Source organism: Phaenicophaeus curvirostris, chromosome 3, assembly GCF_032191515.1.
Source record: "Phaenicophaeus curvirostris isolate KB17595 chromosome 3, BPBGC_Pcur_1.0, whole genome shotgun sequence".
In the NCBI taxonomy this organism is placed as follows: domain Eukaryota; kingdom Metazoa; phylum Chordata; class Aves; order Cuculiformes; family Cuculidae; genus Phaenicophaeus; species Phaenicophaeus curvirostris.
Window position 1 is genome coordinate 36526051 of NC_091394.1, and position 25474 is coordinate 36551524.

Below are 25474 nucleotides of genomic sequence, written 5' to 3' on the forward strand. Positions count from 1 at the left end.
GGAAGCCTCTTGTCTTAAAATAACAGGTGCTAAAATAAACATTTCTCAGCCCTTCAAGAGGCTAGTGGCCTGATAAGCATTATTGTCTTAATGAAATTCTACTGTTGTAAATAAAATAAATATTATCCCCTAAAAAGAAGCTGCACTGTACTGAACAACTATTTTTATACTATCCACTCATTCTTGAAGATCTTTGTATTGTTTGGTGGCTCTTAATAGCAAGCAATTCAGTTTCCAGTAAGATACAGTCTTTGGAATGGGCTGACAGTGGATTTATGCAGTAAGATGTGGCTTTGTAATCTCTTTATTTTGTTGTCTGACCTTGCACAAATGTCACTGGATAAAGAAAAACCAAACAAGTCTTACAGATGACACATCCCATTGACTATATATATGATATAATACATTCTAGCAGAGGAATAAAAATGCTGTTTTCCTGTTTGGTATACAGAACATTTTCCTGAGAAAGTGTACAATCAGAAAATGCATATAAGACTCAGTTTCTTATGCACCTGGCTTCTAAATTGCTCTGTGTGGTACCTTCTAAGACAGCAAAAATAATCTTTCCTTGGATGCTTTCCAGCACTCCCTTTACTCTCTGACATATCCCCATATCTTGTCTATGCCTCAGAACCTTTGCCAGATCTGGCATAAGCAACACACGTGTGAATTTGTGGCATCTGTAGGATCTGAGAGACCAAGGGTAAAATTCTTCCCAGCCTCTCTCCCTCACTAATGAAGCCTGAAGGTTGCTCTGAAGAGGTACCAGACTTTCCTCGGAGAGTTTGCTTTAACCTTTTGGCACTATGTGACAATTGTGTCCAAATTTATAATCTTGAAAGCCCTCTTTATTCCACAAGAGTCATCTGGCTCCTTGACAGAAACAAAGAAAGGCTCTGGCAATTGGAGTTTGCGATGGCCAGTGTGAAATAAAAAGAAATGTAGCTAGCCAGCTAGGCAGGATTTCAAGGCTCCTTTTGTTCTCCTGATGTCACTCACCTTTAATTCTGAGGAATTTCTGGGCTTTCTTCCATATTAAGTGTTTGTGTGTAAACCATTCAAAGGACCTAGTGTACAAAAGGTTTTAGCTGTGGAGATGCTTTCCAAATCCCATTTATGTTCTTTGTCAAAATCTGTATGTGTCTCCAAGAGAATCATGGTAACCTTTTACTTCAGAGCAGAGTTTTAAATAGCAGTTCACCAAATGGCAATTGTCCTATGCAAAACTAGAATCATCTAAGCTATTATTTACTATTCAATACAGCTAACTCCCAGGAGCATTTACTAGAATTTGCTGTGGGCTGTGCAGAGCAATTGAATGATTTGTTTGCAATCCTGCTGTTGTAATTCCATTTAGGAAACCAGTAAAAGTACAGTTCTCCCATCCTCCTCATTATTTTGTTGTTTCTGAAAAACTATTGACTGAAAATTCAAGGTTATTTTTTGGTAGGAATTCTAATTATGGAATGGTCTTTTAGGGGAGGGGGTCTTAGTAGAACAAAGAAATATATCTCCATTTCCACTGGCAACTTAAAAAAGGTCACATTCTGGCTGAGTGTCAGTTTTAAAGAAGAAAAAAGAAAAACAGACCTGTTCTGTAAGACTGCCAACTCCACAGCTGCCTTGGAGGTTATGTGAACCTCTGCAGAAGCACATTAACACAGGCATGCAGGATGATGTTTGTGGTGCTACATGCATACCAGTCACCCAAAACTGAAGAACTAGTATGGTCTTTCCTATCTGCATCAGCAAAAGCTAGTCCCTGAGTCTCTGCATGAGACGGCTCCGCCTGGAGATGTGGTGCAGGCTGGCAGGTGCCCTGCAATGCTGCTCATCTCAGCTTCTTACTGCAGTCTCTCAGCAGGTGTGCTTTTTAATCTCACTCCAACAAGGTTTGTTGGTTGATTTCTTCTAGGGACCTGCTGGGGTTTTAAGGCTCTGCTTCCCTGGAGGGTGAATCATTACACCCAACTGAGCTCTTAGTTTAGGCCAAGGATACAGCAATTTTCATGGAAGTGCCTCACATGGTGAGTTCATCTCCTTTTCTGAAAGCAGCTCTGGCTCTGCAATACTGAGCTCTGGATTAATACAGAGATTCACCTCAATGGATTCATCATAGGATTGAAGCCTGTATTTTTTTAAAAAAACCATAGATTTCCTAGTAGTGATGGATTTCTTTGTCAGTTTGTGCATGGATCATGCTTCTCCATTACTTTGCTACAGGTTACTAGCTGTCTAGGTGTTCTCTGGACTGTACATTTTCAATTAATGAAGCTTACTGTGACTGGCTAACTCCTCTGCTATGGAAGCCTGCTGGAAGATGCTGCTTTCCTGTCATAGAAACATGGTGTTTGCAGTTAGCTGCTCCACAGCAGCTGCCAGTGTGCAGGCCCATGGCATATCCAGCCGTGGAGAAGGTCCCTCATGTGTTGTTGGGTGAGGGCTCACATACAAGGACAACAAAGAAGCTGACATACACTGACTTGCTTCCATGTCAGTAAAGAAGCTGATGGCAACTTTCTACTTGTTCTGTACAGCAACTGAGTCCAAACTGGGATGTGCTCTTCTCTGGAGAATGTAGGACAGAGCCAAGGAATACAAAAGTAAAGGACATCAAGCTAGTGAAGGATTATCTGTCAGGGTTCTGGGTGAAAAAGCTCTGCAGAAAGGAATGTATTTATAAGGTTATTTATCCTGCAAATTTTAGGAACAACAAAAACATTACAGTATGGAAAACTACGATTTGGTGATATGATGTGAAGAAATGAAGACAGACTTCTTTTTATGTATTCTCCAATGTGGTGCTTTGGAGATCCACTTGAGAAGGGAGAGCTCAAGACATAACAAAGTCAGGCTGTGGACGTGTGGCAGCGCTTAGCAAACAGATGCTTATGAAAACTCATGTTTGGTTAAGTATATTAAATAATTAAATCATAGAATCATAGAATGGTTTGGGTTGGAAGGGACCTTAAAGTTCATCCAGTTCCAAATCCCCTGTCATTGACAGGGACACCTTCCACTAGATGAGGTTGCTCAAAGCCGCATCAGTCCCTGAAAACCTTCAGGGATGGGGCATCAACAACTTCTCTGGGCAACTTGTTCCAGTGCCTCACCACCCTCATAATAAAACATTTCTTCCCAATACCTAATCTAAATTTCCTCTCTTTCACCTTAAACCCATTGCCCCTTATCCCACCACTGCACTCCCTGATAAAGAGCCCCTCCACACCTTTCCTGTAGCCTCCTTTTACGTACTGGAAAGGTAGTGAAATGAAGTAGGTCCGCACTGTGAAATTCAGAGAACTCAATGTTTATATTGCTGACTTATTCAGGAATATTTATGCTGTAAATTTTCAGGATATCTAATTTTTTTTCTGCTAATAGAGCTTGAGCAGATATTTTCATCCAGTGAGTTATCTACAACAATATAAACACTGAATAGGAAAAGGCTATTAAGGTTGAAATGTGGACAATATTTTTAAAAGACTAGTCAAATTTTGAATTGTCTAGGCTATATTAATTTCTAATTTTGTGTAAAACTAAGCTTGTCATAGGGTATTTCCAAATACATTTTTAAAAATACTACCTTTGATGTGGAATTTGTAAGGAGTGGGACTGCACTCCCTCTAAGAAGATAAACACTTGTGCTACTTGCAAGCCAATTTTTTAATAGCAGAAAAACAGTACTTCAGTAAAGCAGACTTACTGCCATTGACTCCATTGATGGCATCACACTCCATTCCAACAGATCTGTGTGAATCTGAAAACAATGATTCAAGACGAGTCACTGCTTTCTCCAGTCTCTCCATCAAACCATCAGTCTCTGCCATTCTGAAAAAAAAATCAATAAGGACAGACATAGTGTTAGACGCCTCCAAGGAAAACCCATGCCTGAGTTCATGTTACAGTTCTGTTCATCTTGTGGCTTTATCTTTTATCAGCTTCTATGGTAAAACTTGTATTCTTTAAGTATTGTCTTTCTGGCATACAAGCAGCTGCAGTGAAGCAGCTGCCATTTGGTAACTCGCTCCTGTGTCAACAGGGAACATGATCAGTACTCAGCTCTGGTTTTTCATTGTAAACAGCAGATTCAAACCACTGCTAGTGTAGCTTTGGACAGCCTATATGTGGACAATTTATGACAAATACACATGGATGCCCCCATCAGATACTGAGATAACTGAAATATTTGTGTCATTGGTAAAAGTTTATATCTACAATGATATTTATCATCCATTTACAGAGGCAAAACCACAGACCCAGTTAATACTTAAATGAAAGCTAGACTTCAAATGTACACCTCTTGAGTTTTTAAAAGGTGCGTTTTGAAATTTGCCTCAGCCTTTTATGCTTTGTAGTAAGACTCAGACACTTTACTGAAGGCTATGCAAGAAGCTATGGTCTTTCGTTCGTTCTTCTCTCATGATTTCCTATCATTTAATTTTTTTCTTACAGAAGTACCCAATGTGAATCAGTGCTTGTCAAGCATTTTAAATCAGGCACTAATTAACCTTTGGAAAGAAAAGAAAAATAACCCAGGGGCCTGTATGTACAGTACCGCTGCAGTGCTTTTGATTTAAAATGAAATGGAAGGTTAAATTTTTAACAACTCACACATTACTTTCTTTCCCTACAATGTGATGATCTGCTTCCTTACATGTGAGGAAGTGTAGGCATTGACATTTTTGAATACTGGCCAACGTCTCAGGGAACACAGTGCTATATACACCTCAGACTGAGAAACAGTTACATAAGCAAAGACAAAGCTATGTTTAAATCCCCTATCATTTAATATAACAAGCTTAATGTACAACTTTCCCACTTAAGGTTGTGAGTGTTTTATTCTGCTAAGTGACATACAGTTAGGGGGAGGGTGATCTATGGCTCTCGATTAACATGACTCCTGTGAACAGCTCCCACGCTGGGGTTACATCCCCTGCCCAGCACTGCAGAAGTAGGACCAATGGGACAACTTGCATCCCCAGCTGAGGAAAGCAGGTAGTCAGTGGCTCCCTGGGGTCCCTGCCCCCTTGGCACTCTGCTATAAGACACTGATTGGTGTATAGCTTGTAGACTAGAAAGGTTAGGCACACCTGGAATATATGTGTGAATCACAGAATCACTACATTGGAAAAGACCCACTGGATCATCAACTCCAACCATTCCTATCAATCACTAAGCCATGCCCCTCAGCACCTCATCCACTCATCCCTTAAACACCTCCAGGGAAGGGGACTCAACCACCTCCCTGGGCAGCCTGTTCCAGTGCCCAGTGACCCTTTCCGTGAAAATTTTTTTCCTGATGTCAATCCTGAACCTGCCCTGGCAGAACTTGAGGCCATTCCCTCTTGTCCTGACCCTGTCACTTGGGAAATGAGGCCAGCTCCCTCCTCTCCACTGTAATACATACACACGTATTAGTTCTCAAGGAATAGCCTGCTAACAGAACAGTTGCTCTCAATAAGCCATGCAATATTATGCAACACTAGCAAGCAAAACAAACTATGCTGCTTCAGGGTACCCATACTAGGGGAGAATGCCTAAATGTTATAATTAAAAAGTAAAGTAACAGGGAAAGAAGGGCTTTGATTGACAAGTTAATATTGAGCTTTCTTATGAATAAAAATAATAGTAGTATTTTTACTTTTAAAATTTAAATGTGAGAGAAGATTAGCTACTAGGACTGTGGAAATGCATGCTGAGTCATGCTGCCAGCCAAACAAGGTGCGACCTTCAGACTTTACCCTATAAATACAGTGAGGTTTGTGTTTGACCTAAAAGTGATGCAGAGGATTTTACAGTGAGAAACCCTTGGCAGAACCATTCTCATGAGAAAGTTTTGTCTGGGTTTTATGGGTTTTTCCTATTTACATTAAATGAAAAAGCAAACCCCTAAAAGAGGATGACATTAGGCAGTGTGCATATAAACACTGCCAACACTCAGATGGGCTTTCTCTGCTTATACTGAAAATGCACAGTATTCTGATTGAAAAATCAATTAATTTTTCAAAAGACCACCTTAGCTTTTTCTAAGGTTACATGCAGCTTGGCAGGAATGAGATGAAGGCGTCAGGAAAGCTTCTGAAGTGTGCAAACTTTTGTGAGAATACTAAGCCTCTTCTTAAAACAAAGCTCTATTTATCCTCAAAAATCTAATGGAAACATTCTGTTCACATTTTACTCTGATACATAAAAGCCTAAAATGGTGTCTGTTTTAAAAGTTATGTTTTAAACCAGTTTAAAGTTAGGTTGGTGTAACATAGCATACTAACAGTCAACTCATTTCATCAGTATCTTAAAGTATATTTCCAGTATAGTTCCTGTTTGTGTTTATTTGAACATATAGTAGAGGTTTGGGGTTTTTTTCCCTTTATTTGAACATATAGTCTGCTAGGGTTTTGTTTTTTTCTTTTCATCTGCCTTAAAATTGTCCATGATGACACCTAAAAATTTCTTTGAAAGACCTGCTGCTTTTTGGTCTCTTCAGCCTGATTTTGCCTGTGGAAGGACCCAATTGTTTGACTGCAAACCAAATGTATTTTACTGCACACACTTTGAAGTCTGAGGAATCTTACAAATGAACAGAGGTGGATAAAACTGGTAACGTTCTACCCATCAAGCTGCCCCCTGTAAGATGCTAACAATACAGATAATGGTGTCAGAAGCTCAAGAGAACAACCCAACTCAATAACCCTACGGACATTTTTATGCAACACTTTCCAACTACGATGTAGTCTTTTGCTCGCTACATTCTTTACAGCTTTATTCTAGTCCCGTTAGCTGGTGAACTACAACATTGTTCTTCCAAAAGGACCTATCAGCAGCAAGGCAAACACTGAATAATGTATTGTTATAGTCCTTTTAGAGAGAAGTAGGAACTATTTTTACCATAAAACTAGGGATGCCAAGGTTTCATTGTTTTTATAAGCAATGTTACACTTAAGAACTCAATCATTATATTTGCACTGAACCTACCTTTTTATCTGTGCAGTTACACATTCATGACTACATGGTAGTTATTTCTACATTTATATACGTGTGTGCACATAAGTATACACACAGGTACTCCTGTTATGTATGAGTAAAGTGCAAGTATATTTTTTGTCATTACACTACAAGAGCAGGTCAGTTGTACATATAATAACCTTATTCACACTTCACTTTACCATCAGTTGACTAGGTATCTATCTTAAAGACAAGACTGGAACTCATGTAACTTTTCTGAAGTGGACTCCACTAAGCAATAGATGACAACTCTCTTCACTTATCCACAATCTAAGCATTGACATCTTTGCCTATATTTAGAGATTCACGTATTTAGCTCATATTATGACAGCCTTCTGCATTTTCTTGGCCTATATTCAGCTATTCATCTGATTACTTATCATTCCATGCTGCACCCTGTATGGTGAAACCGACACCGCAAAGGCACAGCTCAAAAGGAGTCAGAACACAAACAGTACAGCCTGAAGATCTGTGAAGATACTGTCCGTGTGATATAGCATCAGGGTTTATATTATAAATAAATAATAGGACTGGTCTACTTACAGTGCCAAATTAAATCTTTGCATGCTAATGAAAAGTAAAGAGGATGTAAATACTTCTATAGGATGCTTCCACTCCCTTTAAGCACATTTTCACATCCAGACAGATTCTCTATCTTATCTCTACCAGGATTTTAATTACACCTTTGATCTTGAAGTGGGTTATCAGAGTTAATCATATAGCTTTTTCTGGGGTTGATGCTGATGACCTATAAGAAGTTAAAAGCAACAGTGCTTCAAGTCTCATGTAATTTGGTATCCAGTTGCTCTCTCGGTGGAGAAGTACGCTCTCCTTCATTGCAAATAAGGTCAAATGAGAGCCAGGAAAGGTGTTGACCCACATCTACTGATAATCATTTAAATGCTGACATTGTTAACTGTCTCTAGTGCACAAAAAAACACGAGGGAGGATCCACAGATCTGCCCTGTTTACTGTTAGTGATATCTTTTTTGGGAGTGCTAAAAGCAGATGGTAATACTACCATCTGTTGTTTCTTCCACAGAAGAAGTGAAGCCAAAACCAGCTAGAACAAGGCAGGCTGAGGACAAAAAAGCAGACCTCTCTTAATAGGCAGGCCTTGGGAAAATAACACTGGTTTTCTCCCCAATTTGACATCTGTCTCAAAGTACCATTTATCTATTATCAAGGGAAAAAAACTTGTCTGTAGACTGAAATTCCCTGCAATACTCACCCCAAACAGCCATCAAACTAGAAGCCAAAATGCACAGGTATTGCTTCTGTTATCATTGTATGTGACTAATGACAGAGGACCATATTGCTCTAGTTCAACAAAAAATAAGCTGCAACAAGTCCACAGGGAAAAGCAGTATAGTAACATAAGGGTAAAAAATAAACATATGATGAACTATCAGGCATATAAAAACAGCAGTTCCGAACACAGGAATGGTTCCACCTTATAAAGTATGATATTATTCTGAAAGAATAATTATTCTGCAGGAGATAGTATGAAGTTTCATGGTTTGGTTTACTTGCTAGTACTCTTTTAGCTTAGAACAAAAAGAAGTGACTCGTTAATTTATTTGTTTGGGTTTTTTTCCCCTTAAGTACCAGTCTTTCCAAATCCACTTAGCACATAAAAAAAATTAAGCTAGGTTTCACTTGTGCTTATCACCTGAAATGCTACAGGTCAGATTTTTCTTTTCCTCTCTATGCCAAAAAAGGCAGTCGCCTAAAACAGAATACAGGCAGCAATGAAACATTTTAATTGTATCTAACATTCCTACAGTACCTGGAAAATCACAGTGTTAGTGAAAGGAGAGCAGCCTGCACATGTGCCTTCTCTCATAGTCTTTTAATAAACTGCTTCTGAGATACAAAATAAAATATACAAAACCCTAGACAGCCAGCTGGTACTATCAGAAAGCCAGCCATGAACATTTTATAAGTACTGTGTCCTTTTAGAGTTCTTCTGCACAATATATATCAAGGGAGGAGAAACACGTATGTGTTCTTGAACATCCCCCCAGATTACAAGTGTGTCTTATGGCACTTCATTTCTGAAAAAAAAAACCAGTTGGCTTGAGCGTGAAATGGATGGCCTTCCTACCCCACCATTCAAATCTATGTACCAACTCCAAGCTATGTTGAGGTGGCAGTTCTCTTGCCACCCTTGCCGGGGGTTGCTCGTTCCCAGGCAGAGCTCAGAAGCAGCTATTTGGGTTGCTGCTATAAAAGATTTCAGATGGAGAATGAAAAGCAAGGGAGTATTGGTTAGAAGAAAGTTCGTGTTGGTAGACAGACAGAAACATTACCTTGTATGGTTTGTTTTTGGTTTCCCATTAGTTGTATGGGAGGAATGTAAACAGAGGCTTGTCAAACTGATGTCAGATAGGATTAAACCAGAAGACCTCTCTGTAAAGCTCTCTGTGAGGACAATGACTCTGGGTTCAAATCAGAGACTTTGGTGACCTTTTTTTCTTGTTTTGCCCCTACCTCTGCTATAAGCTCCCTTAGAGGCAATGCACTTTTAAGTATAGAGGGAAAATATCTTTTTTTTTATTCTAGTCTTGTATATCTAGCAGTATTAAAATTTTGACAACTTTGTTGTTGTTGTTAAAATGGACAAGTGTTATACCTGGAGTAACAAAAAGACAAAAACGTCTGTGAGACTTCTGCTTTTTGTGAAGGGTGTGCTACTTTGATTGGTAAGTTGGTTTGAAGTCTTGTCTGGCTCCAATATACTCATCATAAAATATTTCTGTCTATAGCTCAATGTATGTGTTAAAACCACTGATATGCTATGAATGAATCCTCTACTGCTCTGGGTAAGAGTGTGCTACCTAAATTATCTTGTCTGTGGACTTGGCTCTTTGACATATCCTCAGTGGTTTTTCAAGGATTACATTTTATAAGCAAAAAAATTATTGTGTAGAAGGAAAAGCAGGTTCACGTAGAACCTCTTCCAATTAACCTAAGTTTTTTCCCTTGACTGGCTTTATGCTGCTGGAACCACAAAGCATATTTTCTCTGTTTGCAATCTGGCTTTTCCCCTGCTTCTCTCCTTCTCCCAGCGATCAGGCTGCTGTCTACAAAAACATGCAGGAATGGAACAGAGACATTTTTTGTATCCCACTGTTTAAAAAATATTACCAAACTGCTTTGTACAACAATCGATATTTTGACAAGTACCCATAAGACTGTTGACGCATTTAGATTTCTTATCACATCCCAATTTAGTCCCATAATTGTGGGTGAGCAACCGCACACATCAAACTACATGTCTACGTGGCAATGTAATAATAGTGTGGACTGTGGTTAGGGCCCCAATAATTTAATATAAATTCTTTAAAATATGCCATGTGTTCATGTACATGCTTAGCATCTCCTGGAATATCAGTTCATTTTCTAATTATATGTAAGTTCTGTGAAGAGCTCCTATCCCTTGCTGAATAATTTTGACTGTCTTATCAACTTTGTGATCACAAAGAACAAGTTCATTATTTAATGATATACTGCAGCAGTCAAGACTTGACAGTCTGTGTAAGCATGACTGAATTAAAATAACCAAGGCAACCCAGTTTCTAAGTACATTCTCCTATCCTTTTTATGCTCCTTTTTTCTATCACCAATGCTCACAGTCTTTTGTCTTGGTTTTATTTTGTTCTCTCCCTCCAATGAAGTGTAAGATTTTTAGTATCTCTCCAATCAGCAGAAACGCAATGTTCTTAGCTACCTCATTTACTATGTATTAGTGTGGTGTTCTTCATGTAATCAAGCATCCTAAACCATACAATCCACTTAATAACCTGTCACGAGTCCAATTACTGTATATAAGCAGGCTGCCTCGCTGAACAGAGAAAATACTGCATGCAGGCACTGATTTTATTAAAGTGCTTCAGTTCATAATAACCAAATGGTAAGACTCTTTATGCTATCGTTCCAATCAAACTGAATTTGCGCTCTCTGAACGGGTAAGTTCTACAAAGTACAAACTCCTGTGGAGTGTTTCAGCGCTGGTGGGATGTGAAAGGAGAAAAGCAAAGGCAGAAACTTAAAACTGAGCAGATAGAGTTGCAAGCTCTAAAAACACAAACTATGAAATTACTTCCGCGGAAAGAGATGAGACTGGAGTTATTTGGTACCAAGGTTAGTCACTGTTTTGTTTGCTGTGAGGGTGGCCTTTCACAACACTTCCACACCCTACTTCTCAGGCATAGCCGTATTATGCCAAAGCCTGAATAGCTGGGCTTGAGTTCAGCCTAGTCAGCCAGCCTCCTTGCTCTTAGAAGAACATCCTGCTATAATTATGATCTCAGCACTTGGTGTCTGATGGTCTCAGGCTCATCGTAGCTACTCCACTCAGCCTGCAGCCTGTGGCCCATCTTACAGCATGGCAGCAGCCAGGAGGGCTGAAGCAAATTTCTTGTCATTTGAGTACTCCCTTAGCTCTGCACTTGTGATCTTTACTGATCACAAAAACTCGAGGCCTTTACCAATCTCTCATGCTAAAATTCAGCCCACTGATATACAATACTCCTAGCATCGCAATGCTAGCATTTGCTTCTGATTCAAAATGAAATGGGCCACCTGCTACTAAAAAAGACCTTTTTGTTTCCTGCTATAACCTTGTTACTGCTTAGAGGTCCTGAGTTTTAAAGATAACCCATGCAACATGGCTTAGTTACAAGATCTGAGACATTTGGCCATTTATCCTTCCTCTATTTTAGTGTGCATCATGAAGCCGAGAAAGATCAAATTTGACACATCTTAGATGCTGGTAAAGTTAGCCTTTTCTACGATGGTTGTTTTAGAGGACCCAGAGCTGTTAGGTGAATTATTCTGCTGTTTCTTCTCTCTAAACAATGATGGATTACATATGGAAATGTAAATCACTCTTTGCACTCCTTCCAAAATGCAATTTGGTATTTAAACTAACACAAAACACAGGATATGAGCACATCTTCTTAGAAAGATACAAACCTATTAAATTATGTACTTCTGCAATTACCTGGTTTATTTAGTATACGCTACAAAAGCAGCAGCTGTTGATTCACAGCATACTACTACTAGTATTTTGGATTTTACAAGCAATTTCTTTAGCTTGTTAATCTCTGAAAAATTGTGGGTCAGACAGAGAAATTTCCATTAGCGTCTACTCAGGAAAGTAGTCCCAATGGGATCTTTTTCAGTAACAAAAAGTCCCTGAAATTACCATAGTCAGAATATCTTACATAAACACGTGAAATAAAGACAGCAGTAGCCAGTATGTTTATGGACTCGGGCTATATCTATGCCATGAGGTCTTGTTCACAGAGGTTTAAGCAACCCCAAAACCCACATCCTGGGTAAACTAGCTGAATTGGCGGAACCTCTGCCAAAGATACAGCTGTACTTAGGTGTATTTTTGTCATTTCAAAGTACACTGCTTAGAAAAGGTGTTGCTTCTGTTCTAGCAGTGATGCTCTGAAGATTAACTGAGCCTTCAGTGTTCAAAGTATTTCTTATTTGAAGCATCAGAAAACCCTGTCTTCCAAAATGACTCATTTTTCCTCATTTTTCAAAAAAGTGTGAGCAACTGGAGCTGACTCTATACCTTAGGAAAATGACAAGTTCTGAATTGCTACCCCTGTTGCACAAGATGCACTTAAAATTTCAGAGAAAGGATTAAAATTATTTTTATATATTAGTGGTGCTTCATTAAGCAATATCTATTAATCAGTTAATAATGACACAATTTTCTGAATAACAGCAATAATTTATATCTAATTTATTACTAGTGGTTTTTTTGTTTTGCCCCAATAAGTCAAGAATGTTCTTTCATGTAGTTGGATGTTCTAGTAGGTGGCAACTGCAACTATTATGTTTGCTGCTGTTGCACATGATATTAGAACTCGTGCAGAACTACAAAGAGCATTTCTTTAACATATCTGGCACTTCATCATTTTTCTTTCTAGACTTCATATCATTTGCAACATTATTGTCACTGACAGGCCACAGACTAAAACATGGAAAGATTATCTCACTTTCTGCAGGTAATATTGCAAGTCCACGTCAAGGCTGGGAGCTAAATACAATCCATCTGGCTTCCAGCCCTTCTTGTGGCACTCTACTTCTTTTCCAGTATCTGCTAATTCAGATTCTGATGAATTTTAGTCCTGGGGAACTGTTCATACTTCCCTGCCCCTCCAACTTAAGGTTCCTCATGTATTTTAAATGGTTAATAAAAAAAATACACTGGAACTAGAAAATCTGATCATGGGGGGTGGAGTTTAATACATGTGATCTTAGTACCCTTGCTCCTTATGGTATATCAAAAAGCACTTTTCTCCACTAAATTAAGTGCTGTAGCTGGCAAAGAATAATGAAAGCTTGCCATAGGTTGGTTCTACTATAATAGTAAATAATGCACATCCTCTTCGTTTTTATTTAATTACGAAAACATGTTTTATTCATTACATTTGGAGTTGTGCCTGTCCACCTTCCACATCTGAGCATCATTCATTTGAGGGGGAAGACACAAATGGATCGTAAGAATACTCTGAAGACTGGCATTTTTGTTATGCCCAAGACTCAAAAGGCCTGTAGCATTGCATGCACCTGGCTTTGCTACAGAAGGTGGGTTGCTTTTGTTCTTGTGCAAACATGCTCAAAATCGAATCAAAGAGTGTTACAGAATCCTTACGTTGAAAATGTATAGAACCTGAAAAAAGTTTATTATTGTTTGCAGAATAAGTAACTAAAAGGAAATGCTAGGATAAAATTTGCATAAAATTAGAATATCTGACTTGCAGTAATGCCTTAAAAGGCTGGCTTTGAAAGTACTGTATTGAGTTTTAACTCGTTCTGTCTACCACTGTGCTATTTTAAAAGCCACCCTTCTGAAGGAGGACTGATTTCCAGACTACAGTTCCACAGAACAATGAAACACGGTGGCCCAGAAGCCATTGCCACTTTTGCCTGGCTTAGAAACAAATGAATAAAAATCTCCAGTATTGATCCCACCTGCTAAACAGACTCCTTCCAACTATTTCCTAAAGGACTGGCTGCTGCATAATTTTTTTTTTTTTCCTGAAAACATTTTCCATTGTTGGAAAACTGCCACATTTGGGTAATTCCTATAAAGAAAGCTTTCTTCCCCGGAAGGTCTTTGTTTTTAAGGCTGCCCCTGTGTGTTATGAAATCTGAATTTTAATTGATAAAAATCCCCACTGTTGATCCAGAGCAATCCTGGAAGCAAAGGGCAGATTTTAGAGGTTTTAGGTGGGATCATGACAGGTCCTCCTGGGCTTCGTGCTGGCTGCGCCCCTGGGGGAGCGCTCCTCTCAGCTGGCAGGTTATGGCAAAACGCAACATCTCAGCTTCGCTCCTCTTCATTTCTGCCTTCCTCCTGCCGTCTTCTATTTGCAGAATCCCTTATATATATATATATATATATAAAAGCGCGCATCCCGCCTTCAGCTCTCTCGCCCTAGGATGCTGTTTAACCCTTTCCCCGAGGATCTTCTCCTCCCCCCCCATCCCGGGGCTCGCAGCCCGGTCACCCCCCGCACCCCCAGCTGCCTCCCCCCTCGAAACCGCATCATCTCACGCCGGTTTCATGGCGTTCGGCACCGCTTGCCGGAGCCAGGTCTGCGCAAACAACCGTTTTTAATACCAGCCTGTCGGGAAGCTCGGGGTGACCAGCGGCTTTTCGTTGATTTTGCGGGGGGGTGGGGGGGTGCGGGGAGCGCGCAGGTGCCGGGAGGGGAGGCTGGAGCGCAGCCCTGACCCACATCCACCCTGCCCTTTCCCAGCCGCGGCCCCCAGCCCCGCAGCCCCCAGCCCGAGATATCGCATGTCCCCTCCGCGCCACCTTCCACCCCGCCCCCCCAGCCCCGTGTCCCCGAAGATGCCCCGGGACCGCTGCCCGGTTACCTGCTTTGATGGTAGCCTGTGGGTTTGGTTTGTATTCTGCTTTTTTTTTTTTTTTTGGTCTTTTTCTTTCCTCCCCTCCTCTCTGCAATGAAAAATCCGTGGACGGTCACTCGCTTCCCCCCCACCCCCCACCCCCCCTCGCCTTCCTCCCTTGTCGCTGCTCTCCCTCCTCCTCCTCCTTTTCCTCCTCCTCCTCTTCCTCCTCCTCCTCTTCCTCAGCGGGAGCCCGTGTCAGTCAGCTGGCAGGGCAGGCAGGGAGAGAAATGCCCAGCAGGCATCCGGCAGTGCCAAATAAAGCCAAGTCCAGAAAGGGAGAGAGACGGTGGCAGAGATGGAGAAAGAAAGCAAAAAGTGGGTGGAGTGTGAAAATGGAAAGAGTGCGGGAGAGGTGTCTCCCGGCGACTGGGAGACTGAGAGATGGAACGGCAGTGCTGGAGCATCGCAGAGACGCGGGACGAGCACAGGCACCCAGGGCAGGGGCACCCGTGGCTGCAGGTGTGGTGGCCCAAGTGGCCCATCGGGCGCAGCTGGGAAGCGAGCAGCCCACGCTGGGAAAGGAGAACGGAGGTGGTGTGGGAAGCAGTAGACCCCTCGCACGGCAGGGGAGGCTGAGGACGGTGTCTCATATGCCGACACAGTTCACCGTCCGCTCCAAGCCAGGCTAAACTGTATCAGCCCGAGCGCCGCTATAGCTGGGACCCCAGAGGGGTCACTGCCTTCGTTCAGCACGGCCACAAAATCAGGATTTCTCCCAGTAGGCAAACCCTCATGCCTAGGCCTCGTTCGTCAAGCTCTACAGGCTTCACACTCGTCTGTACCCCTGTGGGCTTTGTGCCAGTCTGTGCCCCGAGCCCAGCAGAGCACGGGCGTTTGGCAGTTATGCAGCGCTCATCATCACGTGTTCCCAACGGGCATCTGATCATCCGCCTGAGATCGGCTTCACCTCCCTCCAAGTATCAAATGAACTGGCTTTCTGCACAGAGGTCTTAAGAGAAGATGGTGAATTCACAGCCTTTAAGGAACAGTTAGCTCTTGAATGGAAGAGTAATTCATTAGCTAGTGATAATGAAAAATACCGCATATATTTTGCCTATAGGAAGGCTCTTTATCAGGGACTGCAGGGATAAGACAAGGGTGATGGCTTTAAGCTGAAAGAAGAGAGATTTGGATTAGATATTAGGAAGAAATTCTTTACTGTGAGGGTGATAAAGCACTGGCACAGGTTGTCCAGAGAAGTCATGGATGCTCCATCCCTGGAGGTGTTCAAGACCAGGTTGGATGGGGCTTTGCACAACCTGGTCTAGTGGAAGATGTTCTTGCCCATGTCAGAGGGGTTGGACGTGGAAAATCTTTACGATCCCTTCTCTATGATTCTATATTTTTCAAGTCAACCACGTGGTTGTGTCAAAACCAGTAACGCTGTCCCCTATCAAATGTACAACTCATTTTAGAAGACTTTGTGTTTCGTTTCTGATGGTTTGACAGCAACACTATAAAATATGGATCACAGGAATTGTTTTAATTGTGCAGCAGTTAAATGGCGGCTGAGGAAAGTCGAATTTTAACAAGGATGCCATAGTTAACAGCAGCTCACAGAACTCACATGCCTAAAGACAACATTAATCTAAAGCAAGCTGACACAAGGATTAGTCTGGGATCCAAAATCACTAGTGCAGACAATGTAATTGGCATCAGAAACTGCAAAAAAATAAATGCTGCAGCTTCCTCTATGCAGTGAAAAGAGCCACTTCTCCTTGGTGTGTATAAACAGCCAGATGCAATCAACAGAACGGCTCAGGTTTTAAGCCAGAGGGCCTTGCCAAACCTCCCAAAAGGTAAAAAGGTGGTACGGAATTGAAAACCTGATTGCAAAAATGCACAGAACACTGAACTAGTTAAGCACGAAATCAGACTAGATCTCTTTCTGGAAAGAAAACCTCAGAGGACTGAGAAACTGTGAAGCTACTACCTTAGCTTAAAGTTCGAGGTCCATGTTCTGTACAACTCGGAGAGGAAAAAAATCCCCACATCTGTGCAGTGTTAGCGTGATAAGTGGAAAGTTTGGGATGATAAATGTAATTGCATAAATGTAGTTGCAAACTATTTCACTTTCAGTCTAACAATGCATTCATATATTGGCTTATATTTATATGGAGACATTGATGCTGGTAACTGCAAAATAAAAGCAAAAGTTTTTTATTTGTATTCTTTTTTTTAGTGGGGACAAGATCACCAACTTCAGGATCCAAACATGAAAAAAACCCCTTACAATTCTAATCATAGACTCATAGAATCACAGAATAGTTTGGATTGGAAGGGATCCTAAAGATCATCTAGTTCCAACACCCCTGCCATGGGCAGGGACACCTCCTACTATATCAGGCTGCCCAAGGCCCCATCCAACCTGGCCTTGGACACCTCCAGGGATGGGGCAGCCACAGCTTCCCCAGGCAACCTGTGCCAGTGTCTCAGCACTCTCATTGTGAACAAATTCCTCCTTATGTCTAATCTAACTCTGCCCCTCTCCAGTTTATACCCACTGCCCCTCATCCTATCACTACAGGCCTTTGTGAACAGTCCCTCCCCAGTTTTCTTGTAGTCCCTTCAGGTACTGGAAGGTTGCTATAAGGTCTCCTCAGAGCCTTCTCTTCTCCAGGCTGAACAACCCCAACTCTCTCAGCCTGTCATAGTCCTCCTGAAATTATGAGGAGCTTTCCTTCTGCAAGAAGTGTAGTAATAGCCCTCTTGTGGGAAGTTACCCAATTAAAATACTCATGCTCATGAAGCACGCTGTATGGCATTTAATATAACTTTAAAATTCTTTTTCATTTTAGTTTTGGACTTCACTGCTTCAGACAAACTGCGCCAAGGCTGGCATGTTTTATTCCTTTTTATAGAAGAATTTATTGTGAAAGTTGTGCAGGGATTCCAAAGGACGCATCAGAGGCTGTAGAGATAGGCTATCAAAATCTCTATACAACATTGTAACCTACTTAGAAGAAAATACTCTGGTGTATCTTTTATTTGCATATATGCTTTTTCACAGAAGAAAACTGTTGAAAATGTTAATGCTTACTTTCCCAGTATTTGTTGAAAATGGACTTTGAATGTATATGATTGTAAAATTTCCCGCTGATATAAGTTGTATCTAAATGAGTCATATATGTGTTTGGAGAAAACCGCAAATGTTTTTGCTCACTTGCTTTATTTCATGGACTCTATTTTTACTGGGGCAATGCAGAAAATATTAATATGAATTAAAATTGCACAAGCACTTACTGATGTGAAAATAAATTGGAATATCAAGTGAAAATCTTGGTAGTATGACTTGCTAGATCTGCTTAAATAATATTTGAATGCATTCAGGACATGTCAAGATGCCTTTTGCTTACCAAATCTGCTCTTTAATCTACAGAAACAGCATAGAGCTAATTAACTAAATGGATCTGTGAAGAGCACTTTGTGGATACCTCATACAGACCAAGTGTCAAGATGTTTAGGAAAAAAAGGGAAGAGTCTGCCAAAGAAGTGGACTATTTCTCCTCTTTCAGACTAGTGTGAAATAAGGTTGAATCTGTCATCATTCGATCTGATCACCTGTAAAATAAGATTATGGCAGATTCATATTGCATTTAGTGCCAAAGATGTCACTCTACTGCTTTTTCATCTCTTCTCTGTATTCATTTTTATGCAGTAAGCTCTAGGGGTGTGGACTCTTATTTCATAATTGTACATTAATTAGTTGTATGCTTCTCTTTTAGGCATGGCAACATAAAAAGTTAAATAATAAGCATGTGCTTATCATTAAGTATGTGAGTAATGGCATCCCTGTGTGGCAGAGCACTTAACGCATTCCAGTTGTATTTAAGCAACTTGTCACATAGGGATGGCATTACTCACTTGTTTATAATTCAGTATATATTTAAGGGCTTTGCTGAATCCAAGGGGAAAATATCCTGGTCTCACAAATACTTATCTTTGTGACTACTTTTACTAATGGTGGTTTTGCAATTTAATGCAGTTCAGCAGAGCTGTTCTTGTGGGAAAGCTACTCAGTGTGAATATTGAAGGCTTGGGCCTCAGTTCTGCTAGAGTGTTTACATTGCCCTGTCTATTTATTGTCATGAGACAATAAGGCTTCTCAGGTGTTTTTGCTAAAAATCCTGTTTGATACAGTACTGGGTTTTGTTATGGATTTTGAGTGACGTCTCATGTTTTTCATTTAATTAAAGGCAGAAATTTGCAAGGAACTTATAGTGAGGATGATTTGACTAAGAATCAGTGGAATGAAAGCAACATTTTCAAGTATGAGTGTAATGTTATCATGTCACCTTGAACTACTCCTTTGCTATGTATGAAACCTATGGAAGTTGTAGTCAAAAGGAACAATGGAACAATGAAGTCTTACTCTTTGGTCAATGTTAGTATTCCTATTTTAGAAGCGTTAGCGTTTCTGTTTGAGCTTCTTCTTTCAGTTTTGATCTTTTTTTCAATCAGGCAATCCATTAAGAGATCAATGATATCCTTGAGTTATGCATCGATGCAAGTGAACAAAGTGAGGTATTGCTTCCAGTTTTATTGTTGAATATACATTTCTGCTTTGACAGAGCTTCAGGATAGCTTTACCATGATGCTGGGCTACTGTTCTAGCCGAGATGTGAGCTGTGAAGCATCTTAATAGGATAACTGCAGCAGTTAAATGTCTATGCACTTGTCATTGTTGGTGCTTTGTAATCCAGCTGTGTCAGAGGAAAATGCAAGCATACTCAAATACTGCCAGAAGTAAAAAAACTACTAAAAATGTAGTGCTTCTTCATGCCACAGCTTGGTTGACTCATTCGCAATGTCTTGGCATCCTTAGGAGCTCCAGTCACATTCAAAATGCATAAATGGGTCAGGCATGAAAGTCTAGTGGTTTAATCCGTGTGTTCTTGCAGCTGCAGTTTTCTTTACTAGATGACATTCTTTTCGTTGTCATCTGCTGCTACATTTCTTTCATCACGATGTGTATGATAGCATCAATGCCATGATCAGAGCTTGTCAAGACTTACTGTGTCTGTCTCTACATCATCAGTAAAATCCATCAGTCCTCTTCATGTGCTGTTCTACTAACAGTTAAAATCCCTCATCTAGTGTTCAGTAAGAGCCATTTCTGCTCATTGCTGAGGAGGTTCTGCCATGGCTTACTTCTTTTCCCAGTAAACCCAGATAGAAAATATTTTTTTCAACCCCTAGAGGCAGAAAAGAGAGAGCCAGCTATTCCACTCCCTGGAATGACTTACTAATGATTCCCTGACATCAAGGTTCTTGTTGCACAGGAAAGCCCAGACAGCTGGTGCAGCAGAACTACTGAAAAATCCAGAGACACACAAGGTATTACCTTTTTTTTTTTTCCTAAAAAGCTGAGGATATTTGACATTCTTTTTGTTGTGAATTTTGAGGTTTTTGGTAATAATCAAGTAATGAATTCAAGATTTACTATACAACCCCCTGGGCTAGAAACGTATTTTTTATTTGAAATAATTACACAACAACCTGATTTGAGGAAATTGTGCTCTACGGAAAACACAAAATTGTGCAGAATTTGTGGTAAAATCACCTTGGTGACATAATTTTTTACAGAGAGAATCCTTTGTAGGCTGTAATCAAACAACATTGTGGGCAGATAACCAGTTTGTATTCTGACAGTTGTGTATTTAGTGTCGTTAAAAGCACTTAAGTAGGCTATGACCTTATTCAGACAGTTGTTTGTAAGTAGCATAACCCCAGCTGCAGTCATTGCAGGCCAAATAAATAAAAGAAACCCCCTTAGAGACAGAATTCTTCTCTTCTTTCACAACATTTAGTTTGCTCCTGAGTGGCTTTGCTACCCACTTTTTCTGATGCACCTAGGTGGTTTTGTCCATCTCCAAGCTCCTTTGCACGGGATGGGTGAAAGGAAAACCCCTGTTCAATCAGTCGCTCAGGCAGAAAGTGAAGACCTTTACCTTGCCATGTTCACCATGCTTGGACCCATCCTACAAAGACCCAATTTAGCTCTCTTATCTTCTGTAAATGTGCTTACTACCCTCGTATAGAACAGACAGGGAAAGAGCACGAGTTTTGAATGTAAGTCTTTAAAACCTTTTATTTACTTCTTGAAAGATACTTACTTTCCATTACAGAACTAGAATTGCAGAGGCGACAGCAGTGCAAATTTTCTTTTGCTCCTTCAACCTCTCTCTCAGCTGAGGACTTGAAGAGTGAGGTTATCTCAGTTTTATATCCTCCCGCAAAATGAAACTCCTGGCAAGGATCCCTAGGTGCAGTACATTACTTATATTAATATACAGATTTGTCAGCCTAAATTATTGTTTTAGAAAGGATGACTACCTCAATTAGGTGCAAGAAGCTGATCACGCACAGCAGCACTGAGCCTAGCACACTCATTTACTCTACTTTTCATATTCTCCATGGCAAATTAATTGCATCTTTTTATTTTGTAATATTTTTAGAGCTTTATAATCCCAGCCCCCTTTTCTGAAATCTACCCTTCTCAATATGTATTTTTCCCATACAGCTGTGGCAGAAGGATTTCCTCTGTCGAGTAAAAAAGGATTTGTTCTTTTGTAAGAACCTTGTAAGTATAAAGCCACAAAGGTTTTAAGATAAATCAAGTGATGTACTGGAGTAGCCAGATTATCTTCCTGTCTTCCTAATTTATTTTTTTTTTTCCAAAAAGGGAAAGAGGCACAAAGAAAAGGAACAAAACATATTTAAATTTAATGCCTAAAATGGATTAGAAGGAACTATAAATATTTCACAGTGATGGGGTGAAATTCTAGTTCCCCTTAAGTCAGTGAGTGTTTTATCACTGACTAACAGGGTCAGCATTTCACCCTGCATTTCTGGATTAATGTTTTTATTGAATAAATGTAGGCCAATGATTTAGGTATCAGAAATAATATTTTTGTTTCAAAACTAGTAATTTAGTTAATTCTTATTTTCTTGCTTTCCTATATTTACATAGGCTCTGTACATACTGCACTGTATTTCTAAAAGCTATCATTTTCCTTAGAAAAGAATATTGTTTGCTCTCCTGAATAATTCATCTTGGAGTTCTCCTTTAATCCCCCATGAAATGTGCCATTCTTGCATCTTCATAAAGGAGAAGAAAGGAAAACAACACTGTAAGGCTGATTTATGAATTAGACCATGAACATTAAAAATATATAAAGTGTGGGTAGAAATAAGAACTTCAGTTTAGATTCTGGTTCAGTGAAGTCAGTACTTCTAAAACAACACTATTGGTTGTATAGATTCCCACTAAGATAAATGACTTAGTAGAGAGTATGAAGGAAGGAGCATAAGAGGGAAATATGAACAAGATTTGATACTTAGCCTTGAGCTAATATGGCTGACAACATATGTTGGATTTGAAGGAAAACAGAAATGCTTAGAGTACAACGTAAATTCAACAGTAAAGACAATGCAGTTTATAATATCTGTGAAACAACCAACTAATAGTTGATAAAAGAGCTTTTTATCCAAATTCCTGTATATCCTATTAGGTTAAAATATAAATATTTTAGAGGAAAGGGAAAGAAACCAGAAGCACTTTTATGGAAAATCTGTGACCCACAAGCACTCCTAAGGGCTTTCATTAGATTACTCTTATACATTTGACGTACATGTCAGATTTGCAAAAGACCCTCCAGCATCCCAGCAAGGTTCAGCTCCATCTTGTCCCTCCAGTAGGAGATCATCCTCCTCTACAGCCCTGCTGCTGAGCTGGAATATATCCAAATCATTGTTGTAAGCAGCTCCAACTCATTTTCCCAGTATAAGGCAGACTCAGGCATTGCGGCTTTTATAAAGTCTTGTTTCAAAGCTGTGTATCTTGTGTTTGCTATGAAAAATAAAATGGTAATAACCAAAAAAGTTTGCGTTGCCATGAAGAATGTATTTACAATGTCAAACCAGTATTAAAGGTGCACATCTATGTCACAGCATATAAAAGGCTGTTGCTTGTAGCTGAGCTGACCAATCCTGAAATGCTGGCCTCTTCCAGCCAGCAGCTTCATTCAGCTCATATTAATCAGCTAAACCTGCATTTCTTCCCTGTTGTAGGTTGCCTCAACATGGTTGAGTGGTTTACCTATGGATTCTGTGTTCTCCTGTGTACATACCTTAGCGATAAGGAAAGTTATAGGCTATATCGGGACACATCAGGGATTGCATTTCATCGGCAGAGAGGAATGAATTGTTGAGAGTTCTTTTGTGTAGCACTTAATACAAGGAAAATAAAATGTGTTGCAGGAACAATATAGTGAAATATTTTGTGGAAACAAAAGAGAAGAAGGTGCCCACGTTAACATTCTTGGAACCACAGGCTGATCTACATTGTAAGTGGTAGTGAGCAACACAAATAATTGCCTCTTTGCCACTAATCCATCAGTATTTATAATGGTTCACCAGTGTTTATGTGATAAAGTTTAAAAAGTAGAAATATATTTGAAGTGTTGCCTTCCCAGGAATCCTCATGGTGTTCATAGCAGATCTTCCTTAAACCCTTTGTTAGTGTTATTAAATAAATTTGGTAGAGAACCTGGTGCGCTCGACATGTGGGAGTTGTTCAAGGTTGAATCGTTCATTAGTTGTCCCTATTTTTGTGTGATACAGGTCCCTGGCCAAAAGATTGTAGTCTTTTATGGTCACTTATAGTTCAGTTAATAAAGCAGAACAGAAAGGACTACTACTTGTTTGCTTTTACTAGTTATTTTGATATTTATTACTACCTTTTTCCACTCTCCCGTTGTTATTTTGGATATCAGTTCTAGGATGTTAATCACAACTTTTTTAACATCTTCTTTTTCTGAAATGCAAATATTCAGTTAGGAGTACAATCAAAAGCTCAATTCAGAGTTACTGTGTCATATATACGACCTTTGGCTGGATGCCAGCAAATAACAAGCATTAGAGCAATTGGTTTTGTGTGTGAGTAAAACTATGCAAGTGTGTGTGTGTGTATATATATTTGTTTTCACATTTCCTCTTGCAGAAATACATTTTGGTGCAGACATAAAATAGAAGATGGGCGTGCCAGTATGAATCCATGTGTGTCCCGGGGCTGTTCTTAGCAACTGGAAGTTCATATAGGAGTCTTTTTGAGCAAAACACCTGCTGATTTTAGTCCAGTTTTGTTTGCGGGAGAGCCTCAGGTTTAAAGGTTTGTTTGTTCCAGGATGATTGAAGCCAACACAAGTTTAAGCCATTGATTTGAAAGAGCAGGTGGCAGTCCTTAGGGGTTCACTCCCATTCCAGCTGAAGTCAACTGAGTCGTTACCTTTGTTTAATAGGAGATTGCTGTAATTCAGCAAATAATTAGCAAATATGTAAGTAAAAATGTCCTCAAACCTTTGTGCAGCTGAACCAGCTCACCTTTGAAGAAAGCTTGTCTCCTTCATACGTTGGGGCTGTTGACAGGAACAGCAGTGGCAGCTGCTGTGTGGGTGTGTGTGTGTCTTGCCCGGCAACCTCATTCACTGACTCTGGATTTCACCTCCCACGCTCCACCTGCACAGAGCATGATTACTCAGTTTCTGTACAGCAGCCGTAGATTCTGCCTGCTCCTAATACTTGGTTGAAAAGTAACTGCAGTCTTTCTTTCTTTAAAATCATAGGTTGCTAGCAATGTTTTTGGTGCAATGCAGCCGCCCTTATTCAGTATTCATGAACTTCAGAATAGCTGGAAAGGTGTGATTGCATGCAGAATCCGAAGTACAAATGAATCAGTGCTGTCTTAGTGCTGGTTTGTCATGTGTATGTATATACAGAAGTGAGCGATCTCTTTTGTAGAAGGAATTCCAAGTACTACTGATCATAGTAGTTTCTTCTGTGTTGTCATAGTACACATTGAATTGGAGAGCATGCCACCAAAATATCTGAGCAAGGACAAAGAAGTATTCTTTTTTCTCTCTTACTGTTATTCTCTGCTAATATCATTTTTAGTTTTTAACTTTATGTAAAGGTAATAATCAGATTATATTTTCTTTAATTTTCTTATATTTACATGGTACGTAAAATATGTGATATACCTTGTATAATAATTACATAATGTGTAGTATATATTATGTGGTATATATCATATAGTATATAATATATAGCATGTAATACATATAAATATCCATCAGAGAACCAAAAAATTGTTAATGTTGGAAGGGACCTTTTGAGGTCATCTGGTCCACCCCTGCCCCAATTTTTTTTTCTAAAATTATTTTTCATTTCAGCAAGGTGGCCCTTTCATGCAATTTCTTCTCCCTTATTTCAACCATTTATAGGCTGTACCCTAAGAAAATGAAAGGAAAGATAGATATGTGTGTATATATATAAAAAAAATAAATGTACTTTTTTAGAAAATGTTAAATCACTTAATACAAAAGAATGATCACAAAGTTTAACAGCATAAGCAGCTATTGCTCCTTTAGAATTCATAGTAATATGAGGATTTATAGCATCCACAACTCTGTATCTGAGTTATTCTATGATTTTTTGAAATAATCACTATAATTATGGA

General features: G+C 39.8%; 1 protein-coding gene across 1 annotated transcript in view; it reads right to left on the bottom strand.

Moving 5' to 3' along the window:
• CAP2 (cyclase associated actin cytoskeleton regulatory protein 2) overlaps positions 1-15029 on the bottom strand; it is a 69693-nt gene extending 54664 nt beyond the window's left edge. Inside the window, exons 1-2 of the mRNA XM_069853678.1 lie at positions 14920-15029; positions 3707-3831 (exon numbers count right to left, since the gene is read on the bottom strand). Of these exons, the coding sequence (XP_069709779.1) occupies positions 3707-3830 (124 nt within the window). The 5' untranslated portion in view covers position 3831; positions 14920-15029. The remainder of the gene's footprint in view (positions 1-3706; positions 3832-14919) is intronic.
• Between the last annotated feature and the right edge of the window lie 10445 nt (positions 15030-25474).